Source organism: Hylobates moloch, unplaced genomic scaffold (genome assembly GCF_009828535.3).
Source record: "Hylobates moloch isolate HMO894 unplaced genomic scaffold, HMol_V3 SCAFFOLD_14, whole genome shotgun sequence".
Classification (NCBI taxonomy): domain Eukaryota; kingdom Metazoa; phylum Chordata; class Mammalia; order Primates; family Hylobatidae; genus Hylobates; species Hylobates moloch.
In genome coordinates, this window is record NW_026652289.1 from 60532257 (window position 1) to 60555007 (window position 22751).

General features: G+C 38.3%; 1 protein-coding gene across 5 annotated transcripts in view; it reads right to left on the reverse strand.

The window, feature by feature from the left end:
• Window positions 1–1695: 1695 nt before the first annotated feature.
• The window catches only part of PIAS1 (protein inhibitor of activated STAT 1), a 228363-nt gene continuing 207307 nt past the window's right edge, over window positions 1696–22751 (reverse strand). For all 5 annotated transcript variants that reach the window (XM_058427857.1, XM_032175708.2, XM_058427859.1 and 2 more), the window contains exons 9-14: window positions 19313–19473; window positions 17441–17571; window positions 16553–16733; window positions 11884–12026; window positions 9546–9583; window positions 1696–5634 (exon numbers count right to left, since the gene is read on the reverse strand). In XM_058427857.1, coding sequence (XP_058283840.1) covers window positions 5341–5634; window positions 9546–9583; window positions 11884–12026; window positions 16553–16733; window positions 17441–17571; window positions 19313–19473 — 948 coding nt within the window. In that variant the 3' untranslated portion in view covers window positions 1696–5340. The remainder of the gene's footprint in view (window positions 5635–9545; window positions 9584–11883; window positions 12027–16552; window positions 16734–17440; window positions 17572–19312; window positions 19474–22751) is intronic.

Consider the following 22751-nt stretch of genomic DNA (forward strand, 5'->3'; position numbering starts at 1 on the left):
GGGATGGTCTGCTCAAGTGGCCCACACTGGTCATAGCCTTAAGCCACTTCCCCAGGACTTACGGAGAGAAATAAGGAGATGTAACTGGCAATGGCCAGGGTATAATAGTCCTGGAGAACAGTAGTAGGAGCACTAGGCTTTCTGGGAGTCCATCCAGCTGGAGTGGCTTTGAGTGAGTTACACAGCCGGAAGGTGCCAGGTTGGTGCTGCCAGAGATTCAGAGGTGCCATACACTTGTCAAATCTGGATCATTTGTAGTGCCACCACAATCCTAAAAGGGCTGGAGTACCACACCAACACAGGTAGGGGTGCAGGGCTCCAAGTACAAAGATTTGCATCCATGTAGGTATCAAAAGTGGGTTCTCTGGGCTGTGGCTTTGTCTAGTGGTGCCACAGTGGCTAAAGCAGAAGAAAACCAAATCAAATGGGATGTGTCTTTTGGGAGGATGTACAAGACACAAAGCTTTCACTAGGCACTGCGCACAGGGAAAACTGCAGGGAACAAGAGTTGTAGTGTTAGTGCAACTGTCTCAACGATGCTGTGTGGCTTCAGACCCAAACAAGGCCCTGAGGAAGGAGATTCTCATTTCCCCAAGCCTAACTGCGAGGAGAGTAAGTAGGAATTCCTAGGAGCCAGAGAAGAGTTTTGTGGTGGTGAGGGTAAATAAATGGTCCAAATGCCAACTAGGTGAACTTGTGACCATCTGGCTGGGAAGCCCAGGTCCGCACAGTGTAGGAGCAGATGTTTTTTGGGGTCTGAGGTTTACAAGATTTGGCTGCCTTAAGAATACAAAAACAGAAATGCAGAATTTCTGGGGCTGCTCCTAGGACCAGAACAAGTGAGGGGTCCTGGTGCTTAAACTTCATTACCTTCATGGTAAATCCACCAGAGGGCCGGTTAGATGCTGGCCCCGCCGAGAGAACTGCTGTCAGTCACTTTCAGGCAAAGCTCAAAGGTCCTAGGCCCACACCTCTTTTGAGCTCCAGTCATGGACATTAGGAAGTAAATCCTCCACAGCCAACCTGGAATACCAAAGATTAGATGGGAGATAGATAGATACCAATGATTTAGATGGGACAGGAAGAGCGAGTTCTGGCTATAATAAATGAGGGTACTTTCCGTCAAAGCTTTCCTATATTTATCACTGAGTAGTCCCAGTATGGTTTTAAAGCAAGTTTTATGAATCTCATTTGCCTAACAAACAGGAATCTGAAGTATAACTTGCCAAAAACACACAGCTGTCTTCACGGACTCCCTGCTCCTCAAGGGATTCAGTGGTCCAGAGTCTAAGATCCTGTTAAGTGTTTGATTCAAACTTCTACCCGAGGAAGGGCTGTTACCTTACTCCTGTCCTGGTTTCAAGCTCATTCCTGAAATTCCAGCTGGTTTCTCTAGCACCTAGTGTTGTTTACAAGAGGGCCACGGTGCTCTTAGCATTCAAACTGCAGATACTAAACAGACTTATACTAAACAGATGCTGTGATTTATTAAAGAGCTAGCCATATTTCAACAAGAAAGGGAAATGACGGCTATATATTCATTACTTACCTCAAAGCATGCTGCAAGAAAATTAGTTACTTGTCATGCTTTGAAATCTCTGGATGAAAGGTGCTTTGGAAGCACAAACCATTATCACTTGTCTCATAGGGATTGTCCCTGTGAACATCCAGCAGTGTTATTTTACAGCAGACAAATTAACTGAAGGCTTTTCTTTTATTACATCTAAAGAGCTCTACATAAACAGGTAACATTCAATAGGTAAACAATTTTTTTCCAATGCATGTAATAAATATTTTCACTTGGTACTTTTATACAAACTGACATTGTCTACTATACATTTTTAAAAGCCATTTTACTGGTTTGGCATGCGGTATGGAAATTCTAAGAGAGAAAGTTTTAAGGCAATGAATCACAGATTTAAGTTCATGGAATTTATGGTAACTTTATCTGTTTATATACATTTTCCCCTTTGTTAAACAACAGCAGCACACTCTGGGACCACCAGCTATTTTCCCTCTCTCTTTCTGAAATCTAAGCTTTGTGTTTAATTAAAAAACAGAATTCAACATATATTGATAAAACAAAATTCTTACTAAAATAATTAATTGCAAATGTGCTTTAAAAAGTCCTGAAGATCTTGAAAGTTTTATGTATTTAAAATTGAAATTGTTTTAAAAAATGCTCTTTCCACATTAATTTAGAGTTAGGATATATTTCCATCCCATTTCAGACACTTGACTCAAAGGAAAATCTGCCAAGCAATCAGATTTTTCAGAGCTTACGTGAATCTTTCCTAAGTCAGTAAAGATACAGAATTGTGATAATGTCTAAACAATTAGTAAAGCAATTTTAATGCTCAAAATAGTCAACCAAGCGTGGCATGGTTCTGGTTCAGATTTCTTTTTTAAGATGATGTATCCAGTAACGCTCACGAAGTAATTAAAAGCCACTTTAACCCTGCTAGTCAAATAGCTATTTTATCAAAGATGTGTGCATACAGATGTATATATATATACACACACACACACAGTACTGTACAGAAACAAACATATGCATACCTACTATGAACGGCCAAGGCAAGGGGGATGATGGCAACTTGACTAGATTCTGAGAACTAATTGTCCACAGATAGATAGATAGCATGTCAATGTTGGGATGGGTTGGGTAGTTAGGGGTAGGCTAAGAAAAAAAGAGATGAAGTGACTATGTGCTTTTCCTTAAACTTAGGAGTTAAAGACATAGTACAAGACTCTACTAATAATTAGTAGAGATCATGAAAGTGTGATTGATATTGACCATGAGACCAACAGAGTGACAACTATTAATGCAACATTTTGGAAAGTCAACAACTGATGGAAACAAACTCCTCACAGGGTGGAATGAACTAAAATTAAGACAACTGAATGGTTAGTTTCTCCTGTGGACACATGACCAAAACCACTGAAACCACCATATGTTTATTTCTCCCCATTACCTGTTCTTCTCTTAGGTTGGTATAATGTGGGACACTGAGGGAAATTAACCTTCTCTACAACTGGACTGAAGAAAGTAGAGGGATATGTTTTCAACTGGATCATTCAAACAGTTTGTAATTCAGCATCATACACAAAGTTAGTTACTGATCAGAATTTTGAGACCACTAACAATGACACATAAAACAGGAAGAAAACTATTCATTTTACCTAAGACAGCTGAATTAGTAAAAATGTTTCCTAAAGCAATGTAAAAATCAGAAAAAACTCCCCACAATTTTAGTAATTTCTACCCCAATAGAAATTTAGACACAAATTATGGTACTATTAGAAATTAGCCTAAATTAATAAGACATTTGCTCACTGTAATGCCAGATTCATTAAAAAACATAACTGTTTGTTTCCTGGTTAACTGACAATCTTTTTTTTTTTATTGCAAATTGTTTTATGACTACAACTCAGCCATTTGTGTGTGGAATACACATGCGTAGGGGAAGACTATGAAACTCACTTGTTACTCAAACACACTTGTTTATAAATACATATATACACACACACATATACATATCAACACCAACTTTTTTTTTCCCAAAATTCAAGTCAACAATTTAGTGGCAGAGAGATGCTATAAAAACATTAATTTTAGATGCCACACAGTCATGAGAACCATTAATTTTATCATACAACTGAAGTACAGCCATCTTGAATTCCACCTGGATTAAAGTTGATCATTTTGTTACCAATGCAAGGTTTAAAACTACAAGTGTATACACAAAGGTGGTCCTTCATCAACTCTGAGAACATTAACAGTTGTAAGAAAATCCAGTCTGGAAAACCGGAAAATCATTATGCCCCTTCTTTATCTTTTCTGTTAAACCTGCATTCTCAATCAACTAAAAAATATTTTCCACACCTGAGAACATCATACCTTCTCTGATGAGGATTTTGGAACATAAGTAGAACCACTCTTCCTTCCCTCCAACTCATATTTCTCTCCTGAAAAACAGTTTTCAGTATATTTACATGTTCCATTATGAATAAGAGTAGATCAGACTGATCCATGAATTCTAAAAAAAAATGACTTTCCTATGTCATACTTCTTAAAAGGTGAAGAAAAAGATAAACAAGGTAGATAGGCTAAGAAAATAGGTATACTCAGAACCAAAGAGTAAAAATAACTAAGGGTCAAACACATCTTGAATTTCAACTGTTTATCAAATAGTAGACTTCTACAAAAATGTGGTGCATTGTACTTTCCAAACAATTTATTTTTAGGATAACTGACTGTGTATCTTTCTTTTTGAGGTGATGTAACATTACCTCTGTCAGCTGCACAAAACACCTGACAGGGCTTTCTAAGCTATTTTTACTTCCTACTTTGGTATGAAGATCTTACCTGAAAACTTACTTGTTACTCTGTGGCCAAAAAAAGCAGGTATTCACAGACTTGGTTTAAATACACAATACTGGCAATCCAGATTTAGAATAAAGAACTAGACTAAAGTGTATTATTCATAGGTCGGCTAAGCCTACTCCTTACCCAGACAGCTTTATTCCAATATCTCTAAAACATATTCTCAGGGGGTACAGAGCAAATAAGAGAATATGTGATGGAGAACATGCAATTGGGATAGTTGATAAAGATGCTCACACGTGAGTTCAAGACCTTCAAAGCACTTTGAAAGAAGCAAGCAACTGATTATATTAACTGAATGCACACTCGGGAGGAGAGGGAACAGTGATGACAGAAAAATACATACAGACGCACACAATGAACACACACACCCACGAGCCATGTCCTGAAAATACACAGGGAATGCAGCGTGACAGATGAGCTTTATAACTTAAGGCTGGATAAAATATGCACACACAAACAGAATCCAAGTCTGTCGTTTTCAGAAAATGGAAATCAAACTATCCCCCGACCCCCTCCCCACAACAAAGAAAAGCCCACAATTGAAAACTTCATACATGCAATTCCTTTTCTGTTATTGCAAATAAAATAATGCCATTGAAGTCAAATAAAACCAAAACCATAGGACAAATGATGAAAAATCTTCAGAATCCAGAAAAAAATGAACTGAAGGTGGTTTGTGGGTGCTTGTTTTTCTTTTTTCTTTTCTTTCCTTTTTTTTTTTTAAACAAGTGTTTTATCACACAGGCAGTCTTAGATTTATATACAAAAGTAAAACTGAAAATATAGTTTTGTTCTCTGTACATTTCTTTTAATTTTTTCCCTAAAAAAAGGAAAAAAACACGCTTGTATACTTTTCTAAACAGAGTAAGGTAAAACAGAGCACAAAGTTCTCTTCTTTCTGCCAAGTTCATTTGATCTGGGGTGGGGATGGGAGCAGCAGGGCCTGGGAATCAGTCCAATGAAATAATGTCTGGTATGATGCCAAAGATGGATGCCGTGTCCGTGCTGCTCCTGTTTGTGACTGTGTGGCTATGGCTCTCCCTTAGGCTGTTGGAAGAAACCAGGCTGCTGTTACTGCCACTACTGCTTCCATTGGTGGTTGGCAGAGAAGTACTGCCTCCTGCACTTAACTGATCAAGAAACATCTGTGAGGAGGTATACGGGAAAAACCGAGACGAGTGTAGGAGGTCTTGATCATCTGAAACTGCTGCTGCTGCAGCGGCAAGCAAGGAGGTGTTGTAATGCTAGGGAGGGGAAACAAAAGACACAAAAATGTTAATTATACTTCCAAATTAATACATTTTTCTCCTCAGTGGAACACAGCCCTAAATTTAAGATAGCCTGAGTATCTAGGGTTTCTGAAATATTTACTAAGACATTTTGCAAAATCAAATGGCCTTATGTAAGGACTGGAGCATTGATCTTGAGAAGACATTTTTGTATCTGAAACTGGAGGAAAAACAAAATAAAAATTTTATTGTTTTTTGTTTTAGTTTGTATTGCAAGCAATTATCAATTCTATTTCCCAAGAAGCATATGCTCAGAAGCAGTAGGAGGGGCAGACAGTCCACGCTCTTGCTAGTAAGGAGATACTTAGCCAAGAAATCTATCAGTCAATATGACTCACTGCCATGTTTCTTTATAAAACAGTACTGGAAACCAACAGACACTGTTCTTATTATACACTCAGGCACCACTGAAAGTAAGAATTTTTATTTAAATTTTAAAGCCCATAATGGTAATGGGTATGATTACTCTAAGTTTTCCAAGGAAATTTATCTTTCTCTCGGCTATACATTATACTTTTAAATACAGTCATGCGTCGCTTAACGACATGGATGTGTTTTGAGAAATGCATCAGTAGGCAGTTTTGTGGTTGTGCAAACATCACAGAGTGTGCTTGCACAAACCTAGACGGTAGAGCCTACTACACACCTAGGCTGTGTGGTCTGGCCTACTGCTCCCAGGCTACAAACCTGTACAGCATGTTACTGTGCTGAATGCCATAGGCAATTGTAACACAACGCTAAGTATGTGTGTATCTAAACATAGAAGAGGTACAGTAAAAATATGGTATAAAAGATTAAAAAATGATACACCTGTATAGGGCACTTACCATGAATGGAGCCTGCAGTACTGGAAGTTGCTCTGGGTGAGCCAGTGAGTGAATGGTGAGTGAATGTGAGGCATAGGACATTATTATACACTACTGTAGACTTTATAAACACTGTACATTATGGCCACACTAAATGTGTTAAAAATATTTTTCTTTCTTCAATAATAAATTAACATTAGCTAACTAATTTTACTTTATAAACTTTAATTTTTTAAAACTTTGACTGTTGTAACAACACTTAATTTAAAACACAAGTACATTGTACAGCCGAACAAAAATATTTCCTTCTTTATATCCTTATCCTGTGAGTTTCTATTTTTAACATTTTAAAATATTTTTTACTTCTTAACTTTTTTGTTAAAAATGAAGACACACACAACACATTAGCCTAGGCCTACACAGGGAGGTCAGGGTCATTGACGTCACTGTCTTCCACCTGCACAGCTTGTCCCACTGCATGGTCTTCAGGGAAAATAACACGCATGGCACTGTCATTTCAGGGAAAATAACACGCATGGAGCTGTCATTTGCTATGACAACAATCTTCTGGAACACCCACTGAAGGACCTGCCTGAGGCTCTTCTTAAGGAGGTGTCACTCTTCAGAAATATGTCCATGGTGTTTGGCTTGGTTTGTTTCTTTTTTATCATAGATTTGCTTGTATGTAGACAATGTACCATAAACATTCCTCTCTATTAATGAAAACCTTTCATTGTTAGGGCCCATGTTTTGTTTTTTTTTTTTCTTTTTTTTTTTGAGATGGAGTCTCGCTTTGCCGCCCAGGTTGGAGTGCAGTGGTGCACGTAATCTCGGCTCACTGCAACCTCTGCCTCCCAGGTTCAAGTGATTCTTCTGCCTCAGCCTCCCGAGTGGCTGGGATTACAGGCATGCACCACCACGCCCAGCTAAATTTTGTATTTTTAGTAGAGACGGGGTTTCACCATGTTGGTCAGGCTGGTCTCGAACTCCTGGCCTCAACCGCTTTGGCCTCCCAAAGTGCTGGGACTGTAGGTGTGAGCCACCGCGCCCGGCCAGAGCCCATGTTTTTAAATTTTTTAAGGAGCTTGTCGAGGTCTGCAAAAGCTTCTGCTAAACCTTTCACTGTGAATTTTCTTGGAGTTTCTTCCTTTTTGTCTCCTGCAGTTTCCTTTTCTCTTGCATCTTCAGCTACGTGTTCCTGTTCCAGTTCCAACAGCATCTCAGTCAATTCCTCAGGAACCACCTCTAGGAGCTTCTCAATGTCATCCTCATCTACATCTAGGTTAAAGTTGTTTGCCATCTCAACCACAGCCTTGTCCATTTCTGCAACCTCTTCATCCTTCGCAGATTCTTTGAAGTCATGAATAAACTTCTTCAGTGTCTTCTAGATGTCATTCATAAACTCCTTGGTGACATCAGTCCATGCCCAAGCAAGGTTCTTGATGCAGCCATAGCTGTTGTAAACCTTCCAGAATTGCATCAGTGTCTTCTCAGTGTTTTTCGGTTGCAGCAATAGCCTGGGCAAAGATCCTCCTCAGGATCTTTTAATAGGCCTTAAAAACTGCTACAACTCCTTGATTCACTGGATGGATCAAAGAGGTGGTATATGGAAGGAGACACAACACTTTGATATTGGGATGAAGATCACCAATCAAATGAGGATGTGTGGGAGCATTATCAACAAAAATCATAATCTTGAAAAGTATGTTACTCTCTAAACAGTACTTCTCCATTTTGCTGGCATAGCAATTCAGGAGGACATTCTGGAAGAAGAGCTGGGTCATCGATGACTTCTTATTGCTCCTGTAGTACACAGGAGCAGTGTGTGCTTGCTGACATGCTTGAAGGCTCTGGAGTTCTCACTGTGCCAGATCACAAAGGGTTTCAATTTGTAGCCTGCAATACGGCCCCAAGCAAGACTGTTATCTAGTCCTTAAAAGCCTAGAAACCTAGCATTGACTTGGCTTCTTTATGGATGAAAGTCCTTTCAGGCATTTACTTCCAGAATAGGGAGGTTTCATGCATATTGAAAATTTGTCTGGCAAGTAATCTTCCTTCATAATCAGCTTATCTAGAGTTTCCAAAATTTCTTCAGTTGCCTTCACATCTGCATTTGCAGACTCTCCACTCACTTTGATATTACATAATGAATAATGATTCTTCAATCGTTTAAACCACCCAGAGCTAGCAGTACATTTAACAGTGTAGTTGGGTCCAGTCTTTTCTTTAAACATTGCAAACAAACTTTTTGCTTTGGCCATGATCATTATGGTGCTGAGAGGGATATGTTTCTGTGTCTGGTCTTCAATCCAGGTCACTACAAGTTTCTCCGTATCTGATACAGGCCCTTCTCAAATTTTTGTTAGTCTTGTTGCCTTCAACAAAGCAGATCCTTTAATAGCTTCTATCACTTTGTTCTTGTTCTTTAAGACTGTAGCTATGGTAGAATGGGACTGCCTGACCGCGGAGCATTAACTGTCACTGATCTTTCACTTTCATCGTCCTTAATCACTTAATTTTTTCCCATGTCAATCACTCAATGTGACCGCTTACTGGCAACATTAGCTGTGGATTTTGTATGCTTAGGGGCCATGATGAACAAAACGAGACAAGATTTTAATCAAGCACAAGAGGAAATGATGCAATCAAGAGATGTGGCAAACTGGGATGTATGAGGCTGTCCTGGAATAACATGGCACACTGTTTTACAGCAAACTTTAAAAAAAAAAAAGTAGAGGTACACTCTAAAATAACAATAAAAAATATAGTAAATGCATAAACCAGTAACATAGTTTATCATTATATTGTACATAATTATACGTGTGATACTTTTACATGACTGACAGCATAGGTTTGTTCACACCAGCAACACCACAAACATGTGAGTAATGCCTTGTGCTACAATGTTACCATGGCTATAACTGATGTAGGAATTTTTCAGCTCCATTATAATCTTATGGAATGCATATATGGCCTGTCATTGACCAAAATGTCATTATGCGGCGCATGACTGTATTTTTAATGTACAATTAAAATAATAGTAAATTTTTCATAACATACCTGATTGTCTCCTGATAAGAAAGGAAAGAAATCTAATCCTGCGGAAGAAAAAATTTTTCAGTTTAAAAGAAAAAGAAGGAAAAACTCTTCCAAATGCCCCAATACTTCAAAAACAAATACAAGTCTTAAATGCTACGTCACTCAGAATTTTATTTAAACATGAAGAGTTGAGCTAAATGTTTTATGTCTCTCCCTTCTTTAGATTACTAAGGCTCAAAACTAAGCTTTGGCAATGATTTGTCTTCTCCGTGACCCCATTTGGGGGATCTGGGGCCATTACTACTCTGTCAAATCTAACACTGATACTTAAACTGGCATAGTACTTTTAACAAATGCTCTCGACTCCTCTTAAGGAAACTTTCAATCTGCTCTAAGTTACTCCTCACAAGCATTTCATGAGGTATGTAATTAGTTTTTCCCTCATTTTGCAGGTGAGAAAGTTTGAAGTTGAAAGAGTTAGGTTAAGTAAGTTGTAGTACTGATTTTTCTCTTTCTTAAATTTGCTCATTTGCTATCAGATTCAACTGACAGACTGCAATGGCATGAGACGAGAAGAGATTTGAGTGCCTGAAAACTGGCTACTATTATACAAGAAGGAACAGCTCTGATACCTGGCTGCTGAGGATTCACTGCAAGGAGGCCCCTTCCAATTAACATTCTTTTCTAGATCACCCAATGTGTAATGTGATGAAAAGCAAGTAAACAAGCATGAATTAAATGTTTCATTATGATATCTAAACGGGGAAAAGTAAAACACGCAGCTGTAGATAAATACATTACAACACCACAGATACTCTGGGCATCTACTCACTGTCTACATTATAACCGATTACAACATGAAGGCTTACAAAATGCATAGCACTGTTGTTCTTGATAGTGACAGTGCGTTTCATACATGTAGAAAAAAAGGTATAGAAAGATATCTAACCAACTGTTAAGAGTAGCTGTAACTGGCCGGCCGTGGTGGCTCATGCCTGTAATCCCAGCACTTTGGGAGGCGAAGGCAGGCGAATCACCTGAGCTCGGGAGTTTGAGACCAGCCTGACCAACATGGTGAAACCCCGTCTCTACTAAAAATACAAAATTAGCCAGGTGTGGTGGCACGTGCCTGTAATCCCAGCTACTTGGAAGGCTGAGGCAGGAGAATTGCTTGAACCCGGGGGGCAGAGGTTGCAGTGAGCCGAGATCGCGCCATTGCACTCCAGCCTGAGCAATAAGAGCAAAACTCCGACACACACACACACACACACACACACACACACAGTAGCTGTAACTTCCGGGGAGTGGGGTTGGGGGATAGGTAGAGGGAAACTTTCACTTTATGTTTCTGTGTTGAATTTTCTACAATGAGCATATATGGCTTTTTTAATAAAAAAGTTCTTAGATTATATGACTAATATTCAAATTATGCTACAAAGATATATGAAAAACAATTCTTTTTGATAATATAAATGATTATGAACTCAAAATATACAAATGAGTATACTGACATTTCAAACTGCTTTTAAAAAGAAGGATCAGATAAATGTATACACCTAGTATGTACCCACAAAATTTAAAAAAAAATTTTTTTAAAGGATCAAATTCATTAGAATAAAAGCTAAAACTTTCAAATGTCTCAACTCACCATTATCTAAAACATAACACAACATAGTTACCCACAATGCCTGTTGCATTACAACTAAAGTCAGGGTACAATAAATAATGTTCATAGGGCTGGGCGTGGTGGCTCATGCCTATAATCCTAGCACTTTGGGAGGCCGAGGCAGGAGGACCACGAGGTCAGGAGTTTGAGACCAGCCTGACCAAAATAGTGAAACCCTGGCTCTACTAAAAATACAAAAAATTAGCCCGGTGTAGTAGTGGGCGCCTATAATCCCAGCTACTTGGTCGGGAAGCTGAGGCAGGAGAACTGTTTGAACCTGGGAGGTGGAGGTTGTAGTGAGCTGAGATCGTGCCACTGCGCTCCAGCCCAGGCAACAGAGCGAGACTCCTTCCCCCATGGCAAAAAAAAATAATGTTCATATATACCAAAATTCAAACCCACATACTAGCAGTCATTCAAAAACAATTTGCAGAGTCCTTAGGAGCTCACAAAATCTAAAGATTATTGCACTAGTTTTACCACTGGGAGTAAAACACTGGCTACTAATGACAGTACAATCAAGGAAATGGGTCAGTATTTGTAACGACGGCATATTATTTCTCTCAGTTCCCTGGGTCGAAGGCCCTGTTGGCCCAATCTTCCAGTTCTTCCTTAGATTGACCTAGAAGAGAACTCTATAGATCAAAGGCATTCATAATGCTATGTGACAATACAGAAGAACCAGTGACTCACCTTGTAAGTCATAAGGCATGGGTGTCATGTGGAAAGGATGCCTATAGTCTTGGATGAGGGAGGTATTAATGTAGCTTGTGTCTACAGCAGGAAGGCTTGGGGTGCGGGATACTGGAGATGCTTGATGTGGAAGACTTAAAATGCTGGAAGAAGGAAAGATTGGCAGTTTTCATTAGCCAGTTAAACTCTCAAGGTTAACAAAAAAAGGGGTTGTATCTCACAATGAACTCTAGGTTTTGTGCTGGAAATAAGAACAAAACCAAGCAATGTATAATTTAGATTATAAACAATTATGAGAAAATAATTTGTATACATAATAGCATTTAACAGAGGCCACAGGAAGAAATGGACAGATGTAATGGTATCCAAAATTCACAAACCTCACATTGCCTTTGGAATATCATCACCTATGCTTTCAGAATGCAAGAGAAAGGTACAGTTGAGCCACTTTAACAGGATATGAGTGAAAGATACCTACATCAAGTGAAAGTCGGAAACCCTTTTAAAACAACACCGGAGTATTGGCTAGTAAGAAGCATACGTATGCCCTAGCAAAGAAAATACATATAATAAGACAGAGGGAATGAAGCAATCTGAGTGGTTCGGAGTTACCAGCTGGCCCCTCAGATTGTAATCCTTAGGGGAGCAAAAACTGGGTATTGTTTAGTATACCCAATGCCCAGTACAGTTATCAGCACACTGTTTGCATAAAAGCCCTGCTGAATCTCATAAATGTAGTGAAACAAGAAGAAATACTCCAAAATGAATAGGTAGTGGAGAGATTTTAAAGAGAGAACAGTATAACTGGAAAAAGAAAACATAAAACAAGAATTAGGACTCTAAAAAACAGTGAAAAGTCTAAATAGCTGAGTAGCTTTTTAAAAAAAATTTACTAACAAGGGAAAGGCAAAAAGGAGAAGAAAGAAAAAATAATAATTTAACCAATTTTGGGGCCAGGCATGGTAGCTCATTCCTGTAATCCCCATACTTTGGGAGGCTGAGGCAGAAGGGTAGTTTCAGCCCAGAAGTTGCCCAGCCTGGGCAACATAGGGAGACCCTGTCTCTACGAAAAATTTAAAAACTTAGCCAGGCCTGGTGGCACGTATCTGTGGTCCCAGCTACTTGGGAGACAGGTGAGAGAATTGCTTGAGCCCGGGGGGTCGAGGCTGCATGAGCCGTTGATTGCACCACTGCACTCAAGCCTGGGTGACAGAGCAAGAGCCTGTCTCAAAACAAAACAAAAACAAAACTAATTTTGAAAAGAAAAAGAATTATAGTAGCCCTCTTGGAAGGAAACATAAGGGTTATATGTTACCCCAACAATACAAGAGGCTGAAGGTATATGTGTTATAGAAAATAAAGAGAAAGGAAGCAATAAAGAGGCTGTCTTTTGCTTTTAATGCTTCACGTAAAGTACTTGGGGCATGGGGATGCAATTTCAGTGGTACAGAATATTTCAAAAGAGGGCCAGGTGTGGTGGCTCATGCCTGTAATCCCAGCACTTTGGGAGGCCAAGGCGCGTTGATCACCTGAGGTTGGGAGTTTGAGACCAGCCTCACCAACAGGGAGAAACCCCGTGTCTACTAAAAAATACAAAAAATTAGCCAGGCGTGGTGGCGCATGCCTGTAATCCCAGCTGCTCGGGAGGCTGAGGCAGGAGAATCACTTGAACCCAGGAGGCGGAGGGTGTGGTGAGCTGAGATGGCACCACTGCACTCCAGCCTGGGCGATCAGAGTGAAACTCTGTCTCAACAAAAAAAAAAAAAAAAAAAAAAGAACATTTCAAAAGATGACAAGGTTGGATTTCTAGGAATAGAGTTCCAGTTATGACCATCTACCACATTTTAATGAATGGGATATGAAACATAAAACACACTCTCGTCTGCCTCATAAAAATGTTTCATCTAATGGAAACTTTGTTAAACCTCTTATATCTAGAAAAAGTACCATTTACCGTTAGCTGAGTCCTCTCACAATGTCTAAGAGATTATAAGAGAGGATTTAAAATGCTAGTCTTTGAAAACATCTCAAACAGCATAGACAATTTCTGGATGAACATTAAGCACTCAGTGGCTAAAGACAACAAAATGTTTTACATTTAGCGTTTGCCTCTAATTCCTGGCTGCATGCTTTTCTTGCAATTTGTGATAATGTTTTGAAATGCATTTCAACCTTTATACTGCATAATAACAAACACAATATGCTGGACTGAGGTTTCCAGTTACCAACTAGTCATTATTATAAAATGGCTACTAGTGTTGACTATGGTGTTATTCTCCTTCTAAGGATGTAAACTTTCAAGTTTCTTGTTTTTATCTGCAAATAGAGAAATGTCTGGCATTTGCAAATACTATATCTGGGTTCAATCAGTCACTGGGAAATTCAGGAAGCAGTTAATGCATCTAATGTAATTTTCCAAACATAATAAACATTATTTATTTTATTTTCTCCAAATATTTTTGGAGAAAGAGCAAAGTAAATATCCAAAGAAGAAATATTAGATTCCTAAACACTCAAATGTTTTCTTTAAAGAAAAAATATATAGTCAGTAATACTACTGCATAGTTTACATAAATACATATGACTACTATTAATAGTCTAAATAGAACAAATATATATATTAAGATGCATTTAGCCCAAAAGTATTTATATATCCAGAGGTTTATGAAATATCTTTTAAAATTGTGATTATGGCACTCAAAAAATCACATGACAATGTGTATTTGGTCATACTATGGTTTGATATTTATAAAATATCTTGGAATTGAAATTCTATAGATACTTGTTCTAACTTTAGGTAACGTGACTTTTCCTTTTCTCCTACTCAGACATAAAATACATTGGTGTAATAACAAGGTCAGGCTTGCTGGGTTATAGCCATCAAGGTAGGCTTTTATCAGAGGTCATGTTCGTAAGAGTAGGATTTGTGCTTAAATTATTAACTTTGTTTAGAATGATGATACTGTTTTTAATGTCTTTGTTTCTGTCTGTATGCCAAGATAGACTACTCTAGAATGAAAATACCAATGTGTGAAATATGTTTGATTGAAATCTTATCGTTTTTTGAGATGAGGTCTCATTCTGTCACCCAGGTTGGCGTGCAGTGGCACGATCTTAGCTCACTGCAACCTCCACCTCCCAGGTTCAAGTGATCCTCCCACCTCAGCCCTCTGAATAGTTGGGACAACAGGAACACAGCGCCATACCCAGCTAATTTTTTGGTAGAGACAGGGTTTTACCATGTTGCCCAGGCTGGTCTCGAACTGACTGAAATCATTAACCTCATCATACAATGTCAAACCTGAAAATGATTTGACTCCAGGCACAGAAATGCCTGCTCTTGATCTGGTGCTGTAACGATGCCATCTATGGACTTTCCTTCTCTCTCCTACATTCTTTCTTTAGTCCCTACTGCTTGCTGGAAGAGTTTCTGGTTAGCTTCTATTCAGTTACAACAGGCCATGTGATTCTCCTGCTTTATACCTAAAAATGGGACACGTCTATTTCTAGATTTACAATTAGTGTGCTACAATTGTGCTTCAGCACAATTAGAAATCTTGCTCAGAATCCCTGATGTGTCTACAGGACTAACAGCCTGTTTTGAGAGTACAGTCGGAGTATGCTACTTGTTTTACCACCCCCTAGAAAGTGCTAAGCTCTTTAAGGTTAAGACTGTACTTACTCATTTTATTATCATCCATGCTCAGCTGAGGGTGTTTTATACAAAGTAGATAACAATGTTTCATGAACTGAAGTATAACCTAGGTACACTGTTATTGATATAAGACTAATGGAAAATATGGGAGAAAAGTCTGCAAAGTGGGAAATGTTGTATACTGCAACAGAAGTCATTCACTGCCAGCCTCATTCACATTCTGAGGCAGATTTAAATCATTGGTCTTCCTCTGCTTTCCACTTGAAACATTCAACTTGGGGTGAATTTTACAGCATACATTCTCATTTGAACAAATGTTCTACATCCTGTGAGCAGGAGCAGGATCACCTGGGAACTTACTAGAAATACAAATTTTCTTTTCTTTTCTTTTGAGACAGAGTCTCGCTCTGTTGCCCAGGCTGGAGTGCAATGGTGCGATCTTGGCTCACTGCAACCTCCATCTCCTGGGTTCAAGCGATTCTCCTGCCTTACCCTCTAGAGTAGCTGAGATTACAGACGCATGCCACCACGCTTGGCTAATTTTTGTATTTTGGTAGAGACAAGGTTTCACCATGTTGCCCAGGCTGGTCTCAAACTCCTGAGCTCGGACAATCCACCTGCCTCAGCCTCCCAAAGTCTTGGGATTACAGGCGTGAGACACCACGCCTGGCCTAGAAAGACAAATTTTCTTAGTCTCTACTCCTGACTCAAACACAGGGGAGCAATGTATGCATTTTATTAAGCTCTCAGGTAATTCTGATGTACATACACCACAGTTTGAGAACCACGGTACTAGAATCATCTTTTGATATGAAGAATACTATATCCAAGTACCCTTTTAGTGCATTACCCCAATCCCTCCAGAGTATTACAAACCTGGGAAAAATTCAAACTATTCTTTGATTGCTAAGTTAAGTTTCACAATCAAGAATCATTTTATTTGGCAAGTCTTTAATCCCTATTTGCCAAGTTAATTTTCACGATTACTTTTTTTTTTAATGTCTCAGCACTTACCCTTTATTATTTAGTGGTGATGTGGGAGATAGAGAAGGACAGGTCCTCTTGGCAGATGGCTCTTCTTCCTCTTCATCAGATGAACTGTCTATGGTTAGGTCAATCACTTCTACTTTCTTGTTTTTATTTGAGGACTGGTGGTGAGATGCTACCTGATGCTCCAATGTGGAGCTCAAGCATCCTACATGGGAATGATTAAAATACAAGGCAAAGGAAGAGCCATGACATCTCTCTTTTCTCACTGTCACTATAGTTTATCAGTTACAGTTTAGATTCACAATATTGTTGGAGCCAGAGAGTAGAAAACCAACAGTGGCTCCGTTCTTCTAAGTTTAAAACTATTATTTAATAACGGTAAATTATTTTTCAAAATAATAAATTACTGAATTAGAGCAAACAATCAAAATGTATCTTATGTCCACTTCAGAAGAAAAGTAATTTGAGAGCACAGACGGTATATTAATTTTTGTCTGTATAGTATCTGACATACTTAAGAAATACGATGTTAGCATTTTCAAAACTCATAGTCTCTTTATAGCAAAAACATACTAAAAGCCAGGAAAAAATAAATGAAAAAAGAACCTTTACTACTCTGTACCAAATCTGTTAAAAATTTAAAATGGGTACAGTTTCAAAAGTATGAGTTTACAAATGACTAATTATATTACATTACTTTGAAATCTTCTATCAGTAAATTTTTTAAAGCTGGCAAAAAAGTGAATTTAAAAGGAGTTCTATTACTTCTGAACATTTAATCAATAAGTTAATAGGAATTATTAAGCTATCCACAAACTGCTCAGTGATTTTTAAAAATATATGGATTTTAATATTGAAAACCAGACTTACAGCAGTAGGGAGACTGCCCCTTCCTTGTGAAGAACTACTCACCGTCGACTCCATTGTAAGAGGCAGAAACTTCTTGTACTTCCTTTTTCGATCTCATCGGTGCCCAAGTGCCATCCTCCTTAAATTGTATTTCATCACAGTCTGTACAGTACTTTAGGATTTCCATAAACAAGCTATAAGAAAACAGTTCATCCTTAGAATATATTTTAAATGAAAATAAAGGTTGAACAACTTAAGTTATATTTATTCTTAAAATCTAGTGCTAACTAGGAATATAGCTGCCTAATTTATGTCACATTTATGTAAGAAAATATCATGTGACCATGAAAAATGACATTTTCAAAGATTTTTAATCATATGGGAAAATGTTCACAAAAAGTGAGAAAAGGTCAACAAAAGAAAGCTTCATTTCAAAAATAAAATTCTGTGTGAGTAGTATATAGACAGTAGTTACCTCTGGGTGGTATCTTCATGGGTATTTATTTTTCTTCTTTATACTTTTCTGCATATTCTAAATTGCCCACAATAAGCATGTCTTATTTGATAAACTAAAGCAATACATATACAAATATGTAATCAAAGGTTAAATCTCTTTGATAAAGTATCGTAACAGACATTTAAAAACATGTATAAAGAAAGCATAAAATTAATTATGGCCAAATTCTTAGGTTATAATGTTAAATGAAACCAAAGGACAAAAATTATTAACAGTGTACAATCACAATTATGGAAAGACAAAAATCAGAAAATTATATACCAAAAAAAGCTTTTTATTTTCCTGTGTTTTTCAATTTTTCTTTAAAAGAGTATGTGTGTACATGGCTTTTATAACAAAAAATGAGAGAACCTAAAGCTATGTAACATATAAAGTTGGAAAACATTACCATTTAATTCTGATTTACTAGTAAATGATCGTCACTTCTGAAAAATTAAACATAAAACATTTAAGTTACATGTTGTTTGTTTATTTGTTTTCCCATGACTGGTCTGACATCTTTCAAGCTTCAGGTTACACTTGTATTGCTAAATATACTCAATTTCTGATATTACCACCTTTAGGCTCCTATGTTTTCTTAAATACTACAGGTAAGTTGCCTTAAGTGTTTTGCTAGAAAGTACAGGAAATACTAAGTAGAGGCCGGGTGCGGTGGCTCACATGCCTGTAATCTCAGCACTTTGGGAGGCCAAGGCAGGAGGATCACTTGAGCCCAGGAATTCGAGATCAGCTTGGGCAAAATGCCAAGACTGTCTCTACCCCCGCAACCCTCAAAAAATCAAGGAGATGTCCTCCTTTTCACAATTTGTTTTTGTTTAGTGGCAAAAAGTGGGGGGGGAAAGGAGGCTGCAGAATAGCAGAAAATTTAGAGGAACATTCCAAGATGTCTGGTAGGATAGATGAAACAAAGGGGTGTTAAAAGCAATAATTGGTTTTGTGATGCTATAGGTGGGCAAGACAAAAAAGAAAAAGAAGACCATGACTGAAAGTGGATCTAATCTCCAGAAACAGGCTAACTTCTATTGAAAAGCCCAATTTTGGATGAACCTGAGTTAACCCAAATTTCCCCATACATTCTTTTTCCAATATGGTCTGCATATCTAGGGATGGATGGACTAATGACAGGAAAAGGAAAAGGTATAAGCACACCCTGCTTAAAACCACCAGTGCTTTAAATGACAAATGCCAGAAGGCACTGACAGTAACACACGCATTTTCAAAACAAGGGAACATCAATTTAAAAAGATAAAATATTCATAACACTAATTTGAAATAAATTACTTTGAAAATATTGGTTTGCAGACTCACAAAAATCCTACAAATATGTAACTTCGAATTTTCATCCCAAATCTGATGTGTAACAAACCCAGATAATATATGGTGATTTCAAGGTACCAAAAGCACTTAAAGTAACATACCCATCAATAATAAGGTGTTCATATGGAGCCTTCTTATCACAGACAGGACAAACCCAGGTTGGTTTTTTCTCATTCATCTGAATGTAAAGAGTTGCGTCAAAACATTGTAGATGAGAACATGTAAGGGCTCGACACGGAATTGTCAGCCGCATTTTACCAAGCTTTAAAAAGGGAGAAAAAGTAAATATTAGATAACTGCTATTCAACATTTAAGCTTTGACAAAAATTTCCTAGAACACAACAGGTAGGCATGCTGATTTAAAGCATACGGTGTTTACTTTTCATCAATGTAGAAGAACATTAAACACATTTCCTGTGAAATGTCCGTAGGTTAAAAAATTACAGTATTTCTTTGGCTATCAAATGAAATGACTATGGAAAGTCTACAACAAGAGTTATTTACTAAAATCCACAGCTCACAGATCAGCTTTTGGTGGAGAGGGTCATAAACCCCTTGAATTATATTCAAAATTTCGTGTGTGCATTTTTCTGGAGAGAGTGCTTTCACCAGTTTTTTTAAGAGATGGGGTCTTGCTATACTGCCCAGGCTGAAGTGCCAACTCTATTCACAGGCACAATCGTAGCACACTATAGCCTCAAACTCCTGGGCTCAAGCAATCCTCCTGCCTCAGCCTCCAGAGTAGCTGGGGATACAGGCGCACACCACTGTGCCCAGCTTTTCTCAAATTCTTAAAGCAGTCCTTGATCCAAAAAAATTTAAGAACCACCTAACTAGGGATTAGGGAAAATAAAGAATGTCTTATTAAATACTGCACAATACAGAGATGCATTGATATTTGCTATCAGTCTTATCTATGAATGAGAGTAGTTCACAGGACAAAACTGAATCAATAGTGATCATCCCCCATGATGTTTGGCATAATTGCCAAGTGGCAGCTCTGAGGAGGAAGGCAGGTGCACACACTCTGCATTGCTTCCTCACTGGGAACCATCACGAGCAATTCAGCCTACAGCCCTGGACCTCTAGCATCTCCAGCATGTTAGGAGACTTCTTGCCCTGCAAATATTGCTTCAGCTGACACGGGTTGAGTCTATCCAGGAAGAGGAAATCTGCTTCGTCTGGTCCCTGAGCTGCTAGCTTTAGCCCAAGGCAGAGAAGCCACCCAGAAACCTGCACAGGGAGGTACCATATCACTATCTCATTCCCCGGAAGCCAGCTTGTACCACTGTAGAGTCCCCAGATCCCACAATGGCCATATAGTAGAGAAGTTATCTACTTTCAATAACCACATTATTTGCCAAGTACCAGGAAAAGATTTGTGAACTTCAAAAATATAAATGCTTGTGCTGGAGAGGATGTGGAGAAAAAAGAATGCTTTTACACTGTTGGTGGGACTGTAAACTAGTTCAACCATTGTGGAAGACAGTGTGGCAATTCCTCAAGGATCTGGAACTAGAAATACCATTTGATCCAGCAATCCCATTACTGGGTATATACCCAAAGGATTATAAATCATGCTACTTAAAAAGACACATTGGACACGTATGTTTATTGCGGCACTATTCACAACAGCAGAGACTTGGAACCAACCCAAATGTCCATCAATGATAGACTGAATTAAGAAAATGTGGCACATATACACCATGGAATACTATGCAGCCATAAAAAAGGATGAGTTCGTGTCCTTTGCAGGGACATGGATGAAGCTGGAAACCATCATTCTGAGCAAACTATCACAAGGACAGAAAACCAAACATCGCATGTTCTCACTCATAGGTGGGAACTGAACAATGAGAACACTTGGACACAGGGCAGGGAACATCACACACCGGGGCCTGTTGTGGGGTGGGGGGTTGGGGGAGGGATAGCATTAGGAAAAATACCTAATGTAAATGACGAGTTAATGGGTGCAGCAAACCAACACGGCACATGTATACCTATGTAACAAACCTGCACGTTGTGCACATGTACCATAGAACTTAAAGTAATATATACATATATATATATTCATATATATATGAATTGACTCTTGTAATAACAACACTTAGCTTAAAACACAAGCACATTGTATAGCTGTACAAAAATATTTTCTTTATATCCTTATTCTATAAGCTTTTTTCTATTTTTAACATTTTTTACTAGACCTTCACATTTGTCCCACTGGAAGGTCTTCAATGGCAGTAACAGACATGGAGCTGTTCTCTCCTATGGTAACAGTGCCTTCTTCTGGAACACCTCCTGAAGGACCTGCCTGAGGCTGTTTTACAGTTAACTTTTAAATATATATAAGTAAAGGGAGTACACTCCAAAATAATGATAAAAAGTATAGTAAATACAGAAACCAGTAACATGGCTGCCTATTATCAGGTATTATGTACTGTACATAATTTGAAGACCTCCATCGTATATGCGGTTCATTGTTGACCAAAATGTTATGTGGTGCTTGATTGTAATCATATGCAGGAGTGTAGAGTTGGGAGTACACAGAAGGGAGTTACCAGTTTTTACTCTAGGTCCCTCCAGGTTATACTTCTGATATTGTAAACTGGCATTGCTCTAGTCTCAGTAAGTTTATAGCATGTTCAGTGTTCTATTTTTATTCATCATGGCTACATCTGGTTGAAATAAGGAGGAAACAGTGTTAATTTAGAGAAAGTAAAAGAGGCCCAGAAAGGTTAAATGCCTTTCTTAGAGACACAGTAAATCACTGGTATCAAAGCCATTATTTTGGGCCCCAAATGACAATTAATTTCCTGGTAGACTAGGAAATTGCACATTTCCCCGAAATTGATCTAAGCAAGCCAAGAATCTTTTCCTCATTTAACTCATATTCTTTTCAAGCCTTTATATTTTTCTTTCATATATATATATATATATATATGAAATATATATACCCTGTGTAGGCCTAGGCTAATGTGTGTTTGTGTCTTAGTTTTTAACAAAAGAGTTTAAAAAGTAGAAAATAAAAGTAAAAAATGTTAAAAATAGAAAAAAGCTTATAGAATAAGGATATAAAGAAAATATTTTTGTACAGCTATACAATGTGCTTGTGTTTTAAGCTAAGTGTTGTTATTACAAGAGTCAAAAGTTAAAAAAATAAAAAGCTTATAAAATAAAAAAGTTACAGTGGCCAGGTGCGGTGGCTCACGCCAGTAATCCCAGCACTTTGGGAGGCCGAGGAGGGAGGATCACCTGAGATCAGGAGTTTGAGACCAGTCTGGCCGACATGGCGTAACTCCGTCTCTACTAAAAATACAAAAACTAGCCAGGCATGGTGGCACACGTCTGGGATCCCAGCTACTTGGGAGGCTGAGGGGCAGGAGAATTGCTTGAGCCTGGGAGGCAGAGGTTACCGTGAGCCAAGATCGCACCACTACACTCCAGCCTGGGTGACAGAGGGAGACTCTGTCTCAAAAAAAAAAAAAAAAGTTACAGTAAGCTAAGGTTTATTACTGAAGAAAAATATTTTCAATTTAC